We start from the raw sequence: 17853 nt of genomic DNA on the forward strand, positions 1-17853 counted from the left end.
CCCTGGGAAGTCTATGTCCCTAAGCTGAGAGGCAGCTGATTTGGCCACATGCTGTTGGATGATGAATGGGGAACACTGTTTCAAGTATGCATTTCCTTCAGTGCTCCTTCAGAAGCTCTGTGATACCTGCAATGTCATTTAGGTTTCATTACTATCATGGTGTAAAACCCGTTCCTCGAGGGTACGGATGTGGAAGAAGGAAAGTAGCTGGCATATGGTAGTGATGCTCGGTTCAACACACTTGATTTGTTTCCCATTTACTGAGCGAGGGCTGTGTATACACATCTGATTTTTTTCAGAGCGCACAGGAAGGACAGGTAGTGGACCATGAGGAGATATCTGCTGAATTTGACAAAAGTGTGTTGGATTAGAATCACTGACAGCACCTTTAATGTATGCTGCATTATACATACACCTATACATGCCACCCTAAACCAAAGTAACTGGTTGCCCAACTGTTTAACAAGTTGCCGTTATGGCTATAGTGTAGAGATATTTTCAGGACAGCAACTTCCCCATTAGTAAGTCAACCAGGACTCAAAGTTCACCAACTACACTGCAGAATTAAAAACCGCAGTGCTCAATAAGCTTTCACACAAGGTGTAAACAAACAGTTATTAGCTTGAGCTTCACTACCACAGGGAATTAAAAAGTACTTGGCTGACCGCAGACTGGTGCTTTTGAACTATATATATATCAGTAAGATGAGGAGGTGAAGCTTTGTGTGCTCTCTTTGAACCACGGACGTGTGAGAAGACAAGCAGTATCTGTAGCTCTCTTTACTTCAAAGTGTATCAGATGACCTACAGGGGCTTGCCGGGCTTGCCGGGCTTTACCACCACTGAAACCGAATCCTTGCATGTGAGGACAGGATAGGGATGAGCAGGACAGAGGGGATTTCTGGGATCTCACATCAGATTGGAGCGGATTGGAAATCGAGGAATACAGATATGTACGGTAATTGGTGTACCTCAGAGGAACAGCGGGGGTCAAGATAATGACTGCAGGATGTGGGGTTGATGCTGAGGGCACGAGGAAGAGGAGCGGGAGTTGACATAGTTATAGTCCTCACGTGAAAGGACTCCTTTTCCAATAATGATTCTAGCCTCCAGCTTTAATAGCTGTCTGTCTGTCTTTCCATGCTGTTGCCCCTCTCTTCCAGGCTAATGAGACATTACCACTTTCTCTTTCTTTTCCTCTCTTAAAGACTGCATTGAACCTCACTGAGAAGATCTCATTATTTCCATAAATGCAAATTATGGCAAATCATTCAATTTTTTACGTCCTTTGTAATTGTCCTCAGACTTCATATTCTCTCTGTGAATCATATTGCACCTGAGTTTTCATTCTCTTCTCATTTTCTGCTCCTTGGTAAGAGAAGTTACAGCTCTGGGCTTTAAAGATTCATAGAGAGCTTTCCAGGAGTAATACCACACCTGGAACTGTAACCAGTTTTTGGTTCAACCAATAATAAGATCGGAGGAATAGCTCCAGATTTCTAGAGACAAACTGACACCCACATAGTTTTAAAGAATTTACAATACAAAAAGTAACCTGAACCATAGTCTGGTTGAGATACAATTTATTAAAGAGGCTGGAAGAGAGATCTTGCCTGAGAGTTTCTGTGTATCTTATTTCCCCTGCTCTTGCTCACTGACATTGTGTGTTCTTTCCAAGCGAGAATATCCAGGGTTCAGTTGGATCTACTTCAAGGTGAATCAGATAATCACGTTTCCTTTCATAGCCAAAAACACTTTGATATGGATTTTGTGAAGTGAGTGTGTATGTCTGTGTGATTTGTTTTGTACTCTTGTTTCCCTCTTGTTTACCCTCCTTTATTAATCAGGTGGCGTGGGTTGTTGCCTGTTAACACTGTCTGGTTTTTTAGGGAAACCTGCCCCCGGACTACCGCATCAGCCTCATCGACATTGGACTGGTCATTGAATACCTCATGGGCGGGGCATATCGGTGTAACTACACCAGGAAGAGATTCAGAACTCTGTACCACAACCTCTTTGGACCTAAAAGGGTGAGTAAATGATTCTCATCCCACCATTTAATGCATTTCAACACTAATGTCTGAGATTTTCCAATGTCATTAATCATAGGACCAGTATAAGTGAAATGAGCCTCATGATCAAATTAGTCCTGATAAGGGCAAGATTAATCATATGGGCAAATTATGCTTTATAATAAAATGCTAATCAGGGAACTACACTCAAGGGCACTTCACCTTGCTGATGCAAGTAGTAAATTAGCATGTACACGATAGTTGTGACATGACTGAATGAGCAAGAAATACACAAGACCTTAGTGTGATACTTGATGTTCGGAGCAGAAATTAGTTAACCACATACTGTAATGGGTGTGTTTTTATACTGCAAGTTGATTGTGGTCTTTTCTTTGCTTAGATGATTGGGTTTTATAAATATCAGTAAACTGTTTGAAAAGGCAAGAAATAGTTTCTCTCAGAATGAATGGGAATCAGCACACTATTATTTTGCTTAGCTTATCGATGAGCCCCAACCACTAGCTTTGAAATGTTTGTCTTCAACTGGTAGCTAATGTAGCAGGTTGTAATATTAAAGCTGGGGAAGGCAGAAATCTGAAAAGGGCAAAGACTCCTTCCTCTCCTTCCTCTGTCTCTGAATGACTTGCAAAGGGCTGCAAACTGGAATTGAGCCCAGGCCGCTGCAGCGAGGACAGTGCCTCTGTACATGGGGCGCCTTCTCTAACCACTAATCCACCGACGCCCCTATTCAATTGCAGACTAGCCTTCCCCTGACCACAAATGACAAGAATTAGTTAGCTCGCCACCCAACAAACCCTCCACCTCGCTCCCCACCACTGTGGACTACTTCCCCGGGAGAAGAGCAGGCAGCAGCTCCGGTGACCAACCCTTTAGTCAGCAGCTGTAGCGGCTTGAATTCAGCTAGCACAATCCCCCTAGCGCCAGGTGTCAGAGCAGGCTGGTGGTCAGCAGTGATGCCGGGTCTAACCTGTGTAATGGCAGCACCAGACAGTTTGCTGATCCAGCAGCGAGTTGGGGCTGCTGCCCGCTCTCTGGCAAGGTGGCTTGTAGCAGCGGGGAGTGAGACGGAGGACACACTGTGATTGGAAACTCTGGCTACGCTCTGTTTGCTACGTAAATGTGAACTTGATGCCACAGCTTCAAGCCTTTGACTCTGGTTAGCAGAAGAATGAACTATAAACAACATTTTCTCTCCATTTCTGAATCCCTTTGCTGATACTGACACGTATCCTATTGCGGTTATTGTCAGACTCTCTTTTAGACTCTCTCGTTGAATCAGGCTTTCACTGAAGGGACTTGCTTGTGCATCTGCATCTGTAGAACAGCCAATAGGAACACCCTCTCTTTGAACTGACCTGTGACTGGCCAGAGTCTCCTGTCATGGCCTAGATTTTCTAAATCCTGAAAATAGAGCCAAGAGGAGGTGCAGAAGTCTACTTTTCTATCAGTCCACTTGACTTACAATATGGTCAAAGGTTATTATGGGATTTTTGCCCAGTGGCACCAAAATAAAACTGCCTACCCCAGCTTTAATCTGCATATCAAAGCATGTCAGCCCAAAAGTACACCACATCCATTATAAAAAGGCATATTCATAAAAATGTGATGTTAGGGAATTTATTGTCACAAAATCCATGCAAACATGATCTCCTTCAATAAAGGCTGCTGTTCATCAGCAGAGGTCAACATAAGAGACTATTTATTATCTTGATGCAAAAAATCACCCATCTATAGCAGTGGCTCTTCATCATGTGCCATCATAACACAAATAATATACACACTTCATCCAAACCACTACAGACACTCATCTCACTGATTAGCACATCTTCAAACAAAGTGGAGGAGCTGATCATTGAAATCACGTGCTGTAGTGTTTGATGATTGTGTGTTTTACACCACACATACTGCACATTATATGGTCTATGTTCCTGCTATGTTGTTCTGATGTATAATTCTCTCATTCTGCCTCGATACCTCACACAACGCCACAGGTGTGATGAGAACAGAAGTATACACAGCTGTGTCTGAAACACCATATTTCTGCTCGAATGGTGCACCTTTGTGTTTGTATGTTTGAGCGTGTGTTTGTGAGTGTGTGCATGTGGGTCTCCGTGCGCCTGTTTATCTCATTGTGTGTCTGCCATGGCAGCTGGAAAGACGCAGATAAAGCGAAAGCGAAGAAACGGGACGGAGACGAAGCAATGAGGCAAAATGAGAGAGAGTGAGAGTCAGCTCCAATTGACTGTGATTTTCAAGATGAAATGAATGTGCAATCACATAGTCACATGCACGCACACATACATACAAACACATGTTAACTAAGAACAAAGCCTTGAAATAGATGCAGATATCAAAATCCCCACAGGAGACCTGAGCTATTTTTACCAACTCAGATGATGGCTCATGAATGCATAATTCATACATGCCCTGCTTTAATACAGACACACAGTACTGTACCAAATGCACAAATACACTCTGCTTAACACATGCAAACACGCACATTGTGGCTGTATGTATAGAATACTATCAGTCACAACAGCACACAATATGATCCCTTACTGTTGTTGCCATATTAAAGAAAACCTCAAAGTGAACGACTTACCATATTGAAGAATATTGCTGGTTTCATGTGAGTGAGTCTGTCTGTCAGTCTGTGCCATGTTGTGCTTATAGAGTCAATCACTCTATAAAATACATTCGCCAAGGTCTTGTTCTGCTTGTTTATGTTTTTGTTGCTTTTCTAGCCCAAAGCCCTGAAACTGCTGGGGATGGAGGTGAGTGTTGATCTCATCAAGATTGTTATTCAGTCATTCCTTCACTGTTCCTCTCATTCGTTTAAAACACACTATTCTCCCTCATAACGTGTTGAGTGTACAGTCAGTCTGCAAAACCTTTTCAGCAAAATAGTCATTAAGTGTGTGCTGTGTGCCTCGCAGTCTTTGAAAGGAAGACCTTGAGGCATATTTTAATTTACTTTGCTGCCATTCTGTATACACGTTTGAGCCAGTTGAGGGCTCGTTGAGAGATAGCATTATTAATACATTTCACACTACCTTCAACAAAGTTATTCTCATCAAGATTGATGATGATTCTCAGATTGATGAAATAAAAAAACACTGAACAAAGACGTATGGCTACAGAATTCTCTCAGGGCTCCAGCAGACAGTATGAATGCTTATAACTCTTATGATATATGTCAGAGCAGCCCAGCTACATTTAACTGAATAGGTGATGACTGACCAAACAGGATTATATAACACATGGTTTGTGTACTCACATGTATCCATGTAGTACACACCATGAAATATTCACATCATTAAGCTTTTATCACAGCATGTGTCTACAGTTGTGCATGGCTGTCCATTCCTTTGTACGTCTGCCTGTTTGAAATCCGTCTCCCTGTCAGTGTGTGTTCTCGTCTTGTTTTTGTCTGTCAAAGTCTTTACCTTAAAGGGATAGTGCACCCAAAAATGAAAATTCAGCCATTATCTACTCACCCATATGCCGACGGAGGCCCTGGTGAAGTTTTAGAGTCCTCACATCCCTTGCGGAGATCGGCGGGGGGAGCGGCTAGCACACCTAATGGCAGACGGTGCCCCAGACTAACGTCCAAGAACACAAAATTGAATCCACAAAGTATCTCCATACTGCTCATCCGTAGTGATCCAAGTGTGCTGCAGCCCCGACATAAAAGTTGTTTCGAATAACGTCATATGAACTCTGTTTTTAGCCTCACTGTAGCCTGTAGCTCTGACTGCTTCTCTGTGCTCTGCACTCACGTGTGCGCGCTTGTGGGAGAAATGGAGATTTCATTTTTGGGTGCACTATCCCTTTAATGTCCTACTCTCTTTTTGTAATCCAGTTTTTCATTCAGTGTCAGTATGGCAGCCTGGCCATACATTTATGAAGCTGCGATCATTTCTAAATATCCATAAAATCACAAACCTACTATTTTATAAATTGAATGTCACTTTCTAGTATTACTGCACAATTTACTGCAGTACTATTATCATATTAAAATATTCTGTCTCAAAGCAAGCAGCAATTGTAGATCCACTGGGAGTCATTTCTCATATTTCTGTAATTGATCAACTGTCAGTAGTCCTTACTGTTAAAATGTGAAATTATCGGAGATCAATACAACCCTGCTGACATGCCATTTATACTCTAACTGGCAGCATCAATTTCTCCAGAGACAGGGAGTCAACCTGACATACCTTACCTCTGCCTGAGTTTTTTTTTTACTCAAAAGGAAAGGAAAGGTTAAAAAGGAGAGTAAAAGGTAAAATACTATGAGAGAATTTTATTGAAATATGTAAAAGACTGTGCCTGTTATGTGTATTTTGTGTGTAGCACTTTGTCCTTCCACCTGTGTCCTCCAAATTTTGCTTCTGCATTGAGCTAACTTTCATCATGTGGGCCGTGAGCAGTTTCAGAAAATACATTATGAAAATCCTTACTTTGTGATATGACTCATCTAGATCAGTGTCTAATGTGGCCAAACACAGGGCAAGTCCTCCAGAGATAAAATCATGGGTACCAATCAGATTCTTCGCTTTCACTTTCAGAACCCAAGTTTTGACATAATAAATTCATAAATAGTTCAGCATCAACTTAAGCACTCAAATGTTGTCCTAGGATAAAATATAATCCGTTACAAGTCACCCCAAAATATGTATCTCTACATAGCTGTCTCCTTTTCTGACCACCCCCAATCACTTCTTATGGATCTCCACCAGGATGACATGCCCATCCGCAGAGGCCGCCAGAAGACGACACGAAAACGAGAGGAGGAAGTGGACATCGATTTGGACGACCCCGAAATCAACCACTTCCCTTTCCCCTTCCATGAGCTTATGGTGTGGGCTGTGCTTATGAAACGTCAGAAGATGGCGCTGTTCTTTTGGCAGCATGGAGAAGAGGCCATGGCCAAGGCTTTGGTAGCATGCAAGCTTTGTAAGGCGATGGCACACGAAGCCTCTGAGAACGACATGGTGGATGACATCTCGCAGGAGCTAAACCACAACTCCAGGTGTGTGACATGAAGTAAAGCCGTCATTCATGATGATATGCCAGTCTAGATCAGAATGTCTACCTCTGAACTCCAGCACCTATCAGCACTTACACAGACACACTAGCTTGCCTTTATTCCTGCAAACTGACCTGTTTCAAACTACACCAGGCTCCCACGGGATATAAGTGACATAGATTTAAATCTGACAACATGCATCTTCGTTAGTTAAGGCTATGCATTTGAGATGAAGGTAATCACCGAGAGATGAAGATGCTGGGTATGGAAATGACTGTTAATTAGTGGGGAATCTTTCAGATTCTACAAATGAAGCACAGCAATACCAACCCAAAGTCCCCACACACTTAGACACACACTTACACGTAGTTTCAAAGAACAGCCTTGCAATTGGCAGATTTTGAGTTTACTTTCCACAGAGAATTTGGCTGGCTTCCTTCGAAAAGCTCATTTAACCACATACATTTTTATATTTTCATGTAATCTTTACAAATGCAGTGTTTGTGTGTGTATGTGTAAACTCAAGGGATATTTGTGTGAAATAGTGAAAGTCATAATGTGTGGAAGTTCATACAGTAATGTCTGCATTCTGTAGGGAGTTCTTCTTTCAGTACTTTCCAAGGCGCTTGCAAACAAAATATGGCTGGACTGTTCGCCTTTTGTACTTAATATATCACAGAAGTAATCTGAAAAGCATAAGCAAAAGCAAAGAAACATATCCATCCATTATACAACACTGCTGAGCTGTGTCGTGCTGTACATCATGACATTGGGAACCTTTGTTTTATAAATCTCCCAAATCCCAGCGATGTTAGTGCCTCTTTAAATGCATTAAACTACAAAAGGTAGACCGCTCTCCAGTGTAATGCGCAATATTGTGCTGTGTATTTCTGAGTGTGTGTGTGTAATGTGTGTGTGTGTGTGTGTGTGTGTGTGTGTGTGTGTGTGTGTCTGTGTAGAAGAATGTCCTTTAGAGGCTGAAATTAGGGTGGGACTTGATCTCAGAGCACAGACTTTCGTTTTTATTGTCTACAAATTGTTTTCATATTTTGGCTGCATCTCTTGAAGAAATGTTTTCTAATAGCTCTATGGTACTGTAATTGTAGTTATAAAGTCTGCACACAGCATTTCTTGATTAGTTTGCAGTATGCATATATTATAAACTTGAACAACATGTATTCCAAACCTCTTCACCTTCGAGAAGATAGAGACATAATTACCAGTGAGAATTTGGGCCCTCTATGCTGTTTACTAAAGAAATTACTTATGCTTGTCATGTGAGGCCTTGACCATGCCTATGCGCTGTGTTGATATGCAAAGTGTTGTATTGGTTTGTGTGTGTGTGTGTGTGTGTGTGTGTGTGTGTGTGTGTGTGTGTGTGCGCATGTTGTATGCAAATCTAATCTCCTGTAGAATTTGGCCAGATGGTCAGTGATTCTTTAATTACATTTTTACATGTTTGGACAAAGTGTCACTGTCTCTGTTCATGTCTCAGTGTGCCCGTATATGTCCTGCATATAATTTCCCAGAGAGTTTGGCCAGCTGGCAGTGGAACTCCTCGACCAGTCCTATAAACAGGACGAGCAGATGGCCATGAAGCTGCTGACGTATGAGCTGAAGAACTGGAGCAACGCCACCTGCCTGCAGCTGGCGGTAGCGGCCAAACACAGAGATTTCATCGCTCACACCTGCAGTCAGATGCTGCTGACCGACATGTGGATGGGACGTCTGCGCATGCGCAAAAACTCAGGCCTGAAGGTAATATAAGTGGGCCAGATGTTTGACATAACCCATGGGTAAAGAAAAGTGTACTTACATTGAACAGATCATCTGCGCACTTGACAGTGACTCCAGGCTTTGGTGTTGGTGTTAGAGAGGCAGAGTTGTGTTGGAATGCTTGAATCCCCTCAGACCGCCTGAGAAAAGTTGGGCAGGGAAAGTAATGAGAAACCCTCTCACCTCCCTGAGGAACTACAGTAGAGGTGGCCTGAATCACTCCTGTGGATCTGCTGAGTGGCTTGCAGAAAAGTGGAGAGTGGTTCTAAATGTGAGCTACTAGGTGTGATGTGTGGAAATGTCGGGATGTAAAGTGTGATGGAAGAGTTGCTGATTCTTTCTGTAGAAATTATATGAAAATTGTGTTTTTTTGTGGGTTCAATATTATTGATGCAAAGATAAAACATCAGTACGCAACATCATCTTTAAGATATGCCTTTACTTTGACATTCCTATGGCACGCTTGTGTCCCCATTTCCATCCAACACTTTGCAGGCTAGTACCAGGTAGATAATGGTTAGCAGTGGGGCTGTACCCAACTCAGCAGTATGTCAGTTGAAATCCCCCAGAAAATTTTCAATTAAGTAGATGCCATTTCCTGTATTCTAGTGCATTTTAACACCATATTAGCACCAGATAATCCAAACTGGTTCTGTGAGATATAGTTCTGGCTCAATATAGATCAAAAAAGGGCCCAACATAAAAGTCATTGCAACAGTAATGTTTTTACCACCCAAGAGGGCAGTTTATCATGTTTTTTCCACCCGAGAAGGCAGTTTAGTGTGTTTTGCCAACCAGGAGGGCACTTTATCACGCGTTTTAACCAGCCAAGAGGGCAGTTTAGTGTGTTTTTTGGCTCCCAAGAGGGCAATTAGCATGCGTTTTTGCTCCCAGGAGGGCATTTTGGCTCCCAAGAGGGCACTTTAGCGCGCGTTTTGGCTCCCAGGAAGGCACTTTGGCTGCCAAGAGGGCACTTTAGCATGTGTTTTGGCTCCCAGGAGGGCACTTTATTCACCACTTCTAAGAGGAAGGCGTGAAGATAACGGTATTTAGGAGCTTGACCAAGCAAAGCCTTTTCTCCTCCTGGTAGCTGCCTCCGTCTCACTTAGACTCACTCTTGGTCTGGATCCACAGCTGCCTGTATTGGAGAGCAGCGTGAAAGCCAATAGCGCTCACTCTGCAGCTGAATCTGGGGACCGAAACATCCCCAGAAGTACACTGCACACTGACTGACCAGAAACAAAAAATGTCTGAGGGGGACTAATGATTCAAATTTTTGTCTTTCAGAGGGCAGCAGTAAAAAAAACATGAAAAAGACAATGAGGATTTTACCTGATATCATCTCACATTGATTTCAGGCTCCCCTAAATTAAATCAAATCAAAATCTTACTGTGGTAGACTTTGTGATATCAGCAAATATCTTAATGTCTTCCAAAGACAGTACAATTGTCATGTCCTGGATGAATCTCATGCACCACCAGTCCAGCATTGAAAGAAAAGCCTTCACTTTATATTATCTGTCTACTGGACAGTGTGTGCCTATTTGTCTTTGTTTAATACATAAAAACTATACAGTGCAGGTGAAAAATGGTCTATTAAAGAGAAAAATCTGTTCAAGCAAAGTTCTAGTGATGAGGAAATAACAAGCTAAAGCTGGCAGCACATTAGTCTGAATGCTTATAACTGTGGTTTGACCATGATGACTCATTCCCAAGAATGTGGAGAGTGTTCACTGGACTGTGAAAAGCTGACAGGTCACCAGAGGCAGTCGGTTTACAATTATATTAAATAAAACTAAGATTTTAAATGCTGCAGTTTGGTAAATTACAGAAAGCTGTTCAGTACCTGTAACTGAGTGTTCTCAGTCAGTGAAGTCTTTCATAGTTTTTCAAGGCTGAAAGACATAAGAAGAGTATGTGTACATGCAGTTCACTTTAATCAAAGAGACCAACAGAATGATGCTAATTGATAGAGATACACCTATACAGATAGACCTACCTGACGCTCAGCGAGTCAAGGTTGCTTGTGACTTCACTCTTGTGAAGAAATAGAAACATTGTGATGAGTGTCAGGCGAGGTAGCCCTCCTGTCTGAACTTCCACCACAACTTTTACATGCATAGAAAGCATTCTCTCAGGCCACAGGAGACTGAAGACCTGACCTTAATTACCAAAAAACCTTGAAATTGTGTCCCACATAATTTGCATGGGGGCTCGTGTGGGAAACCTTTGGGTCGAGGGGCGAGGTTTCAGTTAAGACTGGTGGTTGACTGTTGAGCAGTTTTTGCTCATGTGGGTTTTCCAGACGTCTGGCAGTAGGGTGATAGGAAGCAGCTGCTCAGATCAGAGAGGTTAGAGTTATTTATAATGAAGAGATGCCCTGGGAGTTGCTGAAGGGACGGCTGGGTTCACACTCATTCATACACAGAGTGAAACAGGATGATGGGTCTGGCTGGCTAGCTTCTCAGAGCAAAGCAGACTACAAGTGCTTTAAGTATGGTTTGGCCTTTGCAGGAGGGAGGGAGAGAGTGCACTGCTAAAGCAGGCTCACTGGAGCAGAAAGACAGAAAGGAAACCACAAGTGGAACAAACAAGATTCGCTGCCCTCAGGAGTTCATGATACACAGCAAATAACATTGTCAAAATGTTGTCAAGATAATATGTGTGCACATTTTGGAGTTGCCATAGTTGTGAGGGCAGTCATCTTCATCCCTCCAACACACTAACTCCTATCACAAGTTACCGGAGGCTACAAATGCACTATGAATTGCAAAGATAAGTACATTGATTTCTTCACACATCAATAAGTCTGACAAACTGCTGACATCTTTGCTTTCAACCCCTTGGCACGACTGTTGACAGGAGAAACTGAGACATCACTTTTTGCGCTGTGGAAATAATTGTATTTGGTCACTGACCCCATTCCTTCACCCTGAGACTATCCTTTTTAATATATTCAATCATTTTGTCACCTGACTTTACTGACAGCTTTGTTATTAAATTGTGACATGAATTTTCTCAATTTTTAATTTTTCATTCATGTGGCGGTATAGTAGGTAGAGTGGTTAGCTGGGTAGCACTGTCACCTCACAACAAGAGGGCTCCAGGTGGCCCTTCTGTGTGGAGTTTGCATGTTCTCCAGGTCCTCCAGCTTCCTCTTCAGTTCAAAGATGTGCAGGTTAGGTTAATTGGTGACTCAAGCCCTATTTCCACCGAGCAGTACGGTACAGTCCAGTTCAGTTTGGTACGCTTTTTTCTGTTTACACTGAAAAGTTGTGGATGGTACCAATGGAACCGTTCCGTACCGTCCCCATTTTTGGTCCTCCTTCTGTTGGGGTACCTAGCACACAGATCTGGTACTAAAAGGTGGAGCTGTGAACACTGCAGTCCATTGATTGGTCAATACTGATCGATCACTCTGCTCAGGGCCGAGTTGTGGCTGGTTTTGAAGCATATGTAACCACTGTTCATACCGTGGATAGTTTCATTAGTAGACTATAACTATAAAATGAAAGGATGTTTTGCTGCCTCTCGCAGCAGCTGCAAAAAAAACTTAATTTACTGGGCCAAATGCTGCCGACTTTAAAGGTGGAACGTTAACTTGTAATGTTACTCAATGCAAAAGTTGATGACGTGAAGCGCTTCGTTCCTGCTGGCTCCAGCAACACTCAACACCCAAGCTTGCTTTAGAAGGACCCGCTATTTTTAAATATCCCATGGAGAGAGACTTTCACTGCAGCCTGTTCTATTTTGTTCTGAAAATGTCGGCATGCAGCCTCGTTCTGTGGACAATAAACGGGGTGCAGACTTCCTTCTGTGTCATCGGTGAAGGAAATACAGTGAGTGCTGGACGGAGCAGTGAATGACAACAACCCCACCCACATTTAAGATTACTAAATACCATGTCTGAAGGGTTACTTTTGGTTCCAAAGGTACCATACTGAAAGTGTGTGGGGGAAGCGGGGCTTAAAGGGAAATTTCGGTTTATTTCAACCTGTCTCCCATTGTCCTAAATTTGTTTCAAGTGACTAATGACATAAAAATAATAGTTAACGGCTAACATGCTAGCTATTATTTTTATGCTAACTAGTGACATAAAAATAATAGTTAGCATGTTAGCCGTTAGCCTAGATACAGCCGTAGCGTCAGAGCTGTTAAAACGTAAGTGAACGGGCAATCTTCAAGTGCAAAGTTAGTCCACTAAACAAGGTTTTTTTCCACAAAGACCACCTCATATCGTTAGGATAAATGTCTGAGAACATATAGAAAACGACATGTAAACATGTTGTCTTACCTTACCAGTGTGCTGCCATGTTTGTTTATCATCTAGCTCTGCTTTCCAAAGCGCTGCCGAAATATCACGAGAACAAGCAGCGATCTCATAGCATGCCTGAACAAACAGCAACAACTGGAAGGCAGAACCGGACAGTAGCCTGAAAAGTTCATTCATTTATTTTATGAAAGATTTATAGAATAATGGCTTTTTGCCAGACTTCGACTTTGTGGAGGAGTAATTTGATTTTGCAGAGTCTGATGGCCGCCCTTATTTATTTGAGCCAGAATACACTGACGAAGAGCTTCGTGAAATTGAAGAACGGAAGAGGAGAGAGAGAGGCACAACAGGTAGAGGACGAGAGAGGAGGAATGGCTGCTGCAAGGCTGCGTAGCTCTGGAGATTGGTGGTGTACCTGTGAATGCTGTGCCCCAGTGCCCACAGAAGAGGAATGCCTCTGTTGCAAGGAATGGGACCGGTTGCAGCCTTATTTTCAAAGTCTGGATGTGACTGAGGACGAGACACCTCCACCTGGAGTAACGTTAGTATCCAGCTGGGCTTTATCTCGAGCTCGCGAGATATATTTCGGCCGCCCTTTGGAAAGCAGAGCTAAATGGTAAACAAACATGGCACCACACCGATAAGGTAAGACAACATGTTTACATGTCGTTTTCTATATGTTCTCTGACATTTATCCTAACGATATGAGGCGATCTTTGTGGAAAAAAACCTTGTTTAGCGGACTAACTTTGCACTTGAAGTATGCCCGTTCACTTACGTTTTAACAGTTCTGATGCTACTATGCGCCCTGGCTGTATCTAGGCTAATGGCTAACATGCTAACTATTATTTTTATGTCACTAGTCACTTGAAACAAATTTAGGACGAGACAGGTTGAAATAAACCGACATTTCCCTTTAAGTTGCCCATAGGTGTGAATGTGAGCGTGAATGGTTGTCTGTCTCCATGCGTCAGCCCTGTGATAGTCTGATGACCTGTCCAGGGTGCACCGTACTTCTTGCCCAATGTCAGCCAGCCCCGTAAGACCCTAAAGAGGATAAGCCTTCATAGAAAATTGATGAATGGAGAATTCATGGAAAGTAATCTTAAATTGCTTAAATTACTGTTCAATTTCCAGCCAATAGTCAATGCAATGAACACAGCTAAATTTCACTCTTACATTATTTAAAGGCAGCTGCTTCCAGAGATAAGAAGACACTTGATTACTCTGCTCTCCGTCTTCTTCTCTCTCCATTCTTCATGTTCCCACTGTGTTCAAAGCCTCGCTCTTGCTTCTCTTGTTTGACTGGTATGTATCTGGAGTGTTTACAGCACGCCTGCCTCCTTTATCTGCTGTGTGTGTCCCTCTCATCCATCGTGGCAGCGCAGCATCTTCACTGCCTGTCTGGACTAATGCTTTGGTAATTGACTTCCACCATGAGAACCCTTGCTTGGCTGTCGTAAATACCAAAGCTTTGTCATTCTGCCGTGCACAGGCCAGGGCATAATGGGGAGGTGCTCACAAGGGTGAATTTATATTACGCGAGTTTCACATGTGTGTGTCGCAGACCTATTATGGGGGTTGGTTTGTTCCAGACTGTCTGTGTCCTAATTTCCGCAGCACTGCTCATGAAAGTGAACACTTCTATCACATCTGCGATTTGTCGCTTTTAGGTATTCTCCCTAACTTTCCTCCTCCTCCACCTCCTATTCCTGTCTTCCTCATCACCCAGGTAATCTTAGGTCTGCTCCTGCCGCCGTCCATCCTGAGTCTGGAGTTTAAGAACAAGGATGAGATGTCCTACATGCCCCAGGATCAGGAAGCGTACCTGCAGGAGAAGGAGGAGGAGGAGCCTGAGAAACCAGTCAAGGAGAAGGAGGAGGAAGACATGGAGTTCACAGTAAGATCTTACTGTGAGACGCAGTACAACTCCGTGGTGAGAGAACCCACCTCAGCCCTGCATCTCAGAATCTATACACATACTCAAACTTTGGACAATACACACACATGCTTTGTTCAGATTATAAAAGTGATCATTGAACACATAGCCCAGATTCTGTGTCCTTTGTAAAAATCTCTGGTGGACCACTTTTATGTTGTTCCTGTCCACAACGAGATGTCAATACGTACACACATAAGCACAGTTCTCCACACACACATACTTGTTTCTCTATTCTGGCCAACTGGACCCTTCCAGCCAAATCGGCCTTTCCTGTTTCTCGTCGTCTCAGCAAAGACATGGTCGTGGAGTTGTAGCGTCTCAGTCTGTCGCCGCTTGTGGGTTCCCTCGTGTATGTTTCTTCTTCCATCTATCTCCTCTCTTTCTCTCTGCCTTTCCTTTTGTTCCTCTTGTTCTCTGCCCCGCTCTCTCTCTCCTTGCGCCTTTTGTTTCTTTATTTCTTTTGCTTTCAGCCCCCTCTCTCTCTAGCTCCTTCTCTCTTTCTCCCTCTCTCCAAGCTCAGTTCTGATTGAGGTACAGTACTGTATGCTAGCCGATTGCTGCCCCCTCACTCTCTCCCATCATGATGATGGCTTGCTGCAGCATACCACTCAGCATGTCGGCTGCTGAGCATGGGAGGCCCAGGCTTTTGCATTATATAACCATGTCCGCCTGCTGCTGCAGAGCTTAAATCATGCAGAGTCTGAGCACCTTCTCCCGGCTCACAGTGGAAGAGTTGGTCCATCTGCATAGACATGGATGTACAGCAGGATTAGGACTCGTTCCATTTCAATCCAATCAATCTTGGAGATGATACCAAGATCCAGTTTGTGTGTTGAAAGCAAGACTAGAAGTTGAAAGGCGATTTTAAGACATTAACTGGATCCAGGGTTGTTCCATTAAATGATTGAACTGAAGTTGAACGCCCCTCAGCACCACTGTACATACTCTCCATCTGCATTGAGCACAGCCAGCAAGCCAGCGCAAATGGGCCATTTTACACATGCAGTCCTTGAGGCACAGTGGTGTTAAACAAAGAGCCCTGCTGCTAGAGGATGCATTTGCAATGAGCCCCTTCCTGTTGCCCTGGCTTCTGACTGTACAAATGCACCTTCAGATACTTATGAATCACACAAAGATTCATACAGATATACACAGACTGCTACACCACAGAGGGAGATTGTATTGTTCTATCCTCAGATGTTTTAGATAAGCCACATTGTGATGAATGTTATAGCCTGTGTGATATAGCCTGTTTCCACTTGCTGATCGGGTAATGTGCATGTTCGGTACAGCAAAGGCATGGTGTGATTTACACCCTGGCATCTGAATCTCTTCACCCCGAAGGCCCTGTCTGTGTGTGCCTTGGACAAAACCTGTAGCTGTATATGTTTCACATGTTTGGAAATAATAGAATTCCCCTGATTCCTGACTTCTACTGATGGTTGTATCACTATTGTACCTATTCAGTGGCCTGTCAACTTAAACCAACTCCTTACCAAACCTTTTATCTTTACCTAGGTATGATATTCTGCCCTACAAAGGCAGACTGCAGTTCCTACACAGTGAGGTTGAGGAAAAAAAGGTCATAAAGTTTTCAGACTGGATGACAAACTGTAAAACTGATAGAAAGGCCACAGTGCCTTCATGGTATGTCTTTTAAAGCTGGTTATTTTACCTCAAAAACTTATTGCCATAGAACTCACACAATACCTAAAAATGCACATACAGCACTCTGCCTTTGGATAATCACAGGATGCCTCAAGAAACTGAGGTGTCTTCCAACAAAAGTTCTCTCAGCTCTCTTATCTATTTTAACTTGTTTGTTTAAGAAAATTAACTTTACAATCCATAGCTTATCAGACTATAATATTTAACCAGTATAATACACTAATTTACAATTTAATAGGCCTATATTCAAGCATGTGATTTAAAGATAGCTTAACCACACCAAGTCACATGAAATTCACCTAGATGGCACCTACTGAGATCTGCTACGTTAGCAAGAGTTTTGCTGTTTTTTTCTGCTGCTGTTCTTTATGCTACTGCCTTTAATTAGTTATATGGAAATTGACAAATTAAATAGCCCTTTTTTTCATTTACAGATAATAACATGAGGAAAATCAATAATTAAACTTAGCTTTAGTTTTATCTTAGGCTTACACAAGCTAGCTTTCACTTTTTATAATACTTTTACTTAAAGGTCCAGTGTGTAAGATTTAGGGGGATTTAGCGGCATCTAGTAGTGAGGATTGCAGATTGCAACCAGCTGAAACATCTTCCTGTTAGGATTCCTTTTAATTTTTCAGGACGTTTTTCGCTGAGCTGAATTATCCGCAGAGGTGTCTTCCTCCCTAATACAAATGGGCTGAGTGATTTAAACTAGTAAAAAACACTGAATAAAGCAGTTTCATGTTACAAATAAGTGTTTCTCTGACGCTGTTTGGCATGTCGGAGGTGGGCCACAAGCCCAGCACCTGCTAATGTGTGCTCACCTTTTTTCTCTTATAACTTAAGATCCCAACATTCAGAAGGTTTTTACCAGGAGCCAAATTATCCGCAGAGGTCTGTTCCTCTCCAAAACAAACATTCATTCATTCATTCATTCATTCATTCATTCATCTTCTAACCGCTACCCAGCTACATCGGGCGAGAGGCAGGGTACACCCTGGACAGGTCGCCAGACTATCGCAGGGCTCCAAAACAAACAGACTGGGTGATTTAAACCGGTAAAAACATTGAATAAATCAGTTTCATGTTAAAAAAAAATCAGTGTTTTTCCAACGGTCTCATCACAGAGGGGC

General features: G+C 42.7%; 1 protein-coding gene across 6 annotated transcripts in view; it reads left to right on the forward strand.

The window, feature by feature from the left end:
- trpm3 (transient receptor potential cation channel, subfamily M, member 3) overlaps window positions 1-17853 on the forward strand; it is a 172204-nt gene that overhangs the window by 137651 nt on the left and 16700 nt on the right. For 4 of the 6 annotated variants that reach the window (XM_049579215.1, XM_049579211.1, XM_049579214.1 and 1 more), the window contains exons 13-17: window positions 1889-2029; window positions 4777-4806; window positions 6772-7064; window positions 8591-8819; window positions 14843-15046. In XM_049579215.1, coding sequence (XP_049435172.1) covers window positions 1889-2029; window positions 4777-4806; window positions 6772-7064; window positions 8591-8819; window positions 14843-15046 — 897 coding nt within the window. Of the gene's footprint in view, window positions 1-1677; window positions 1714-1888; window positions 2030-4776; window positions 4807-6771; window positions 7065-8590; window positions 8820-14842; window positions 15047-17853 lie in introns of all 6 variants that reach the window. The other 2 variants (XM_049579216.1, XM_049579213.1) reach the window with 2 other exon arrangements.

The sequence above is a fragment of the Epinephelus fuscoguttatus genome, linkage group LG6 (genome assembly GCF_011397635.1).
Source record: "Epinephelus fuscoguttatus linkage group LG6, E.fuscoguttatus.final_Chr_v1".
In the NCBI taxonomy this organism is placed as follows: domain Eukaryota; kingdom Metazoa; phylum Chordata; class Actinopteri; order Perciformes; family Serranidae; genus Epinephelus; species Epinephelus fuscoguttatus.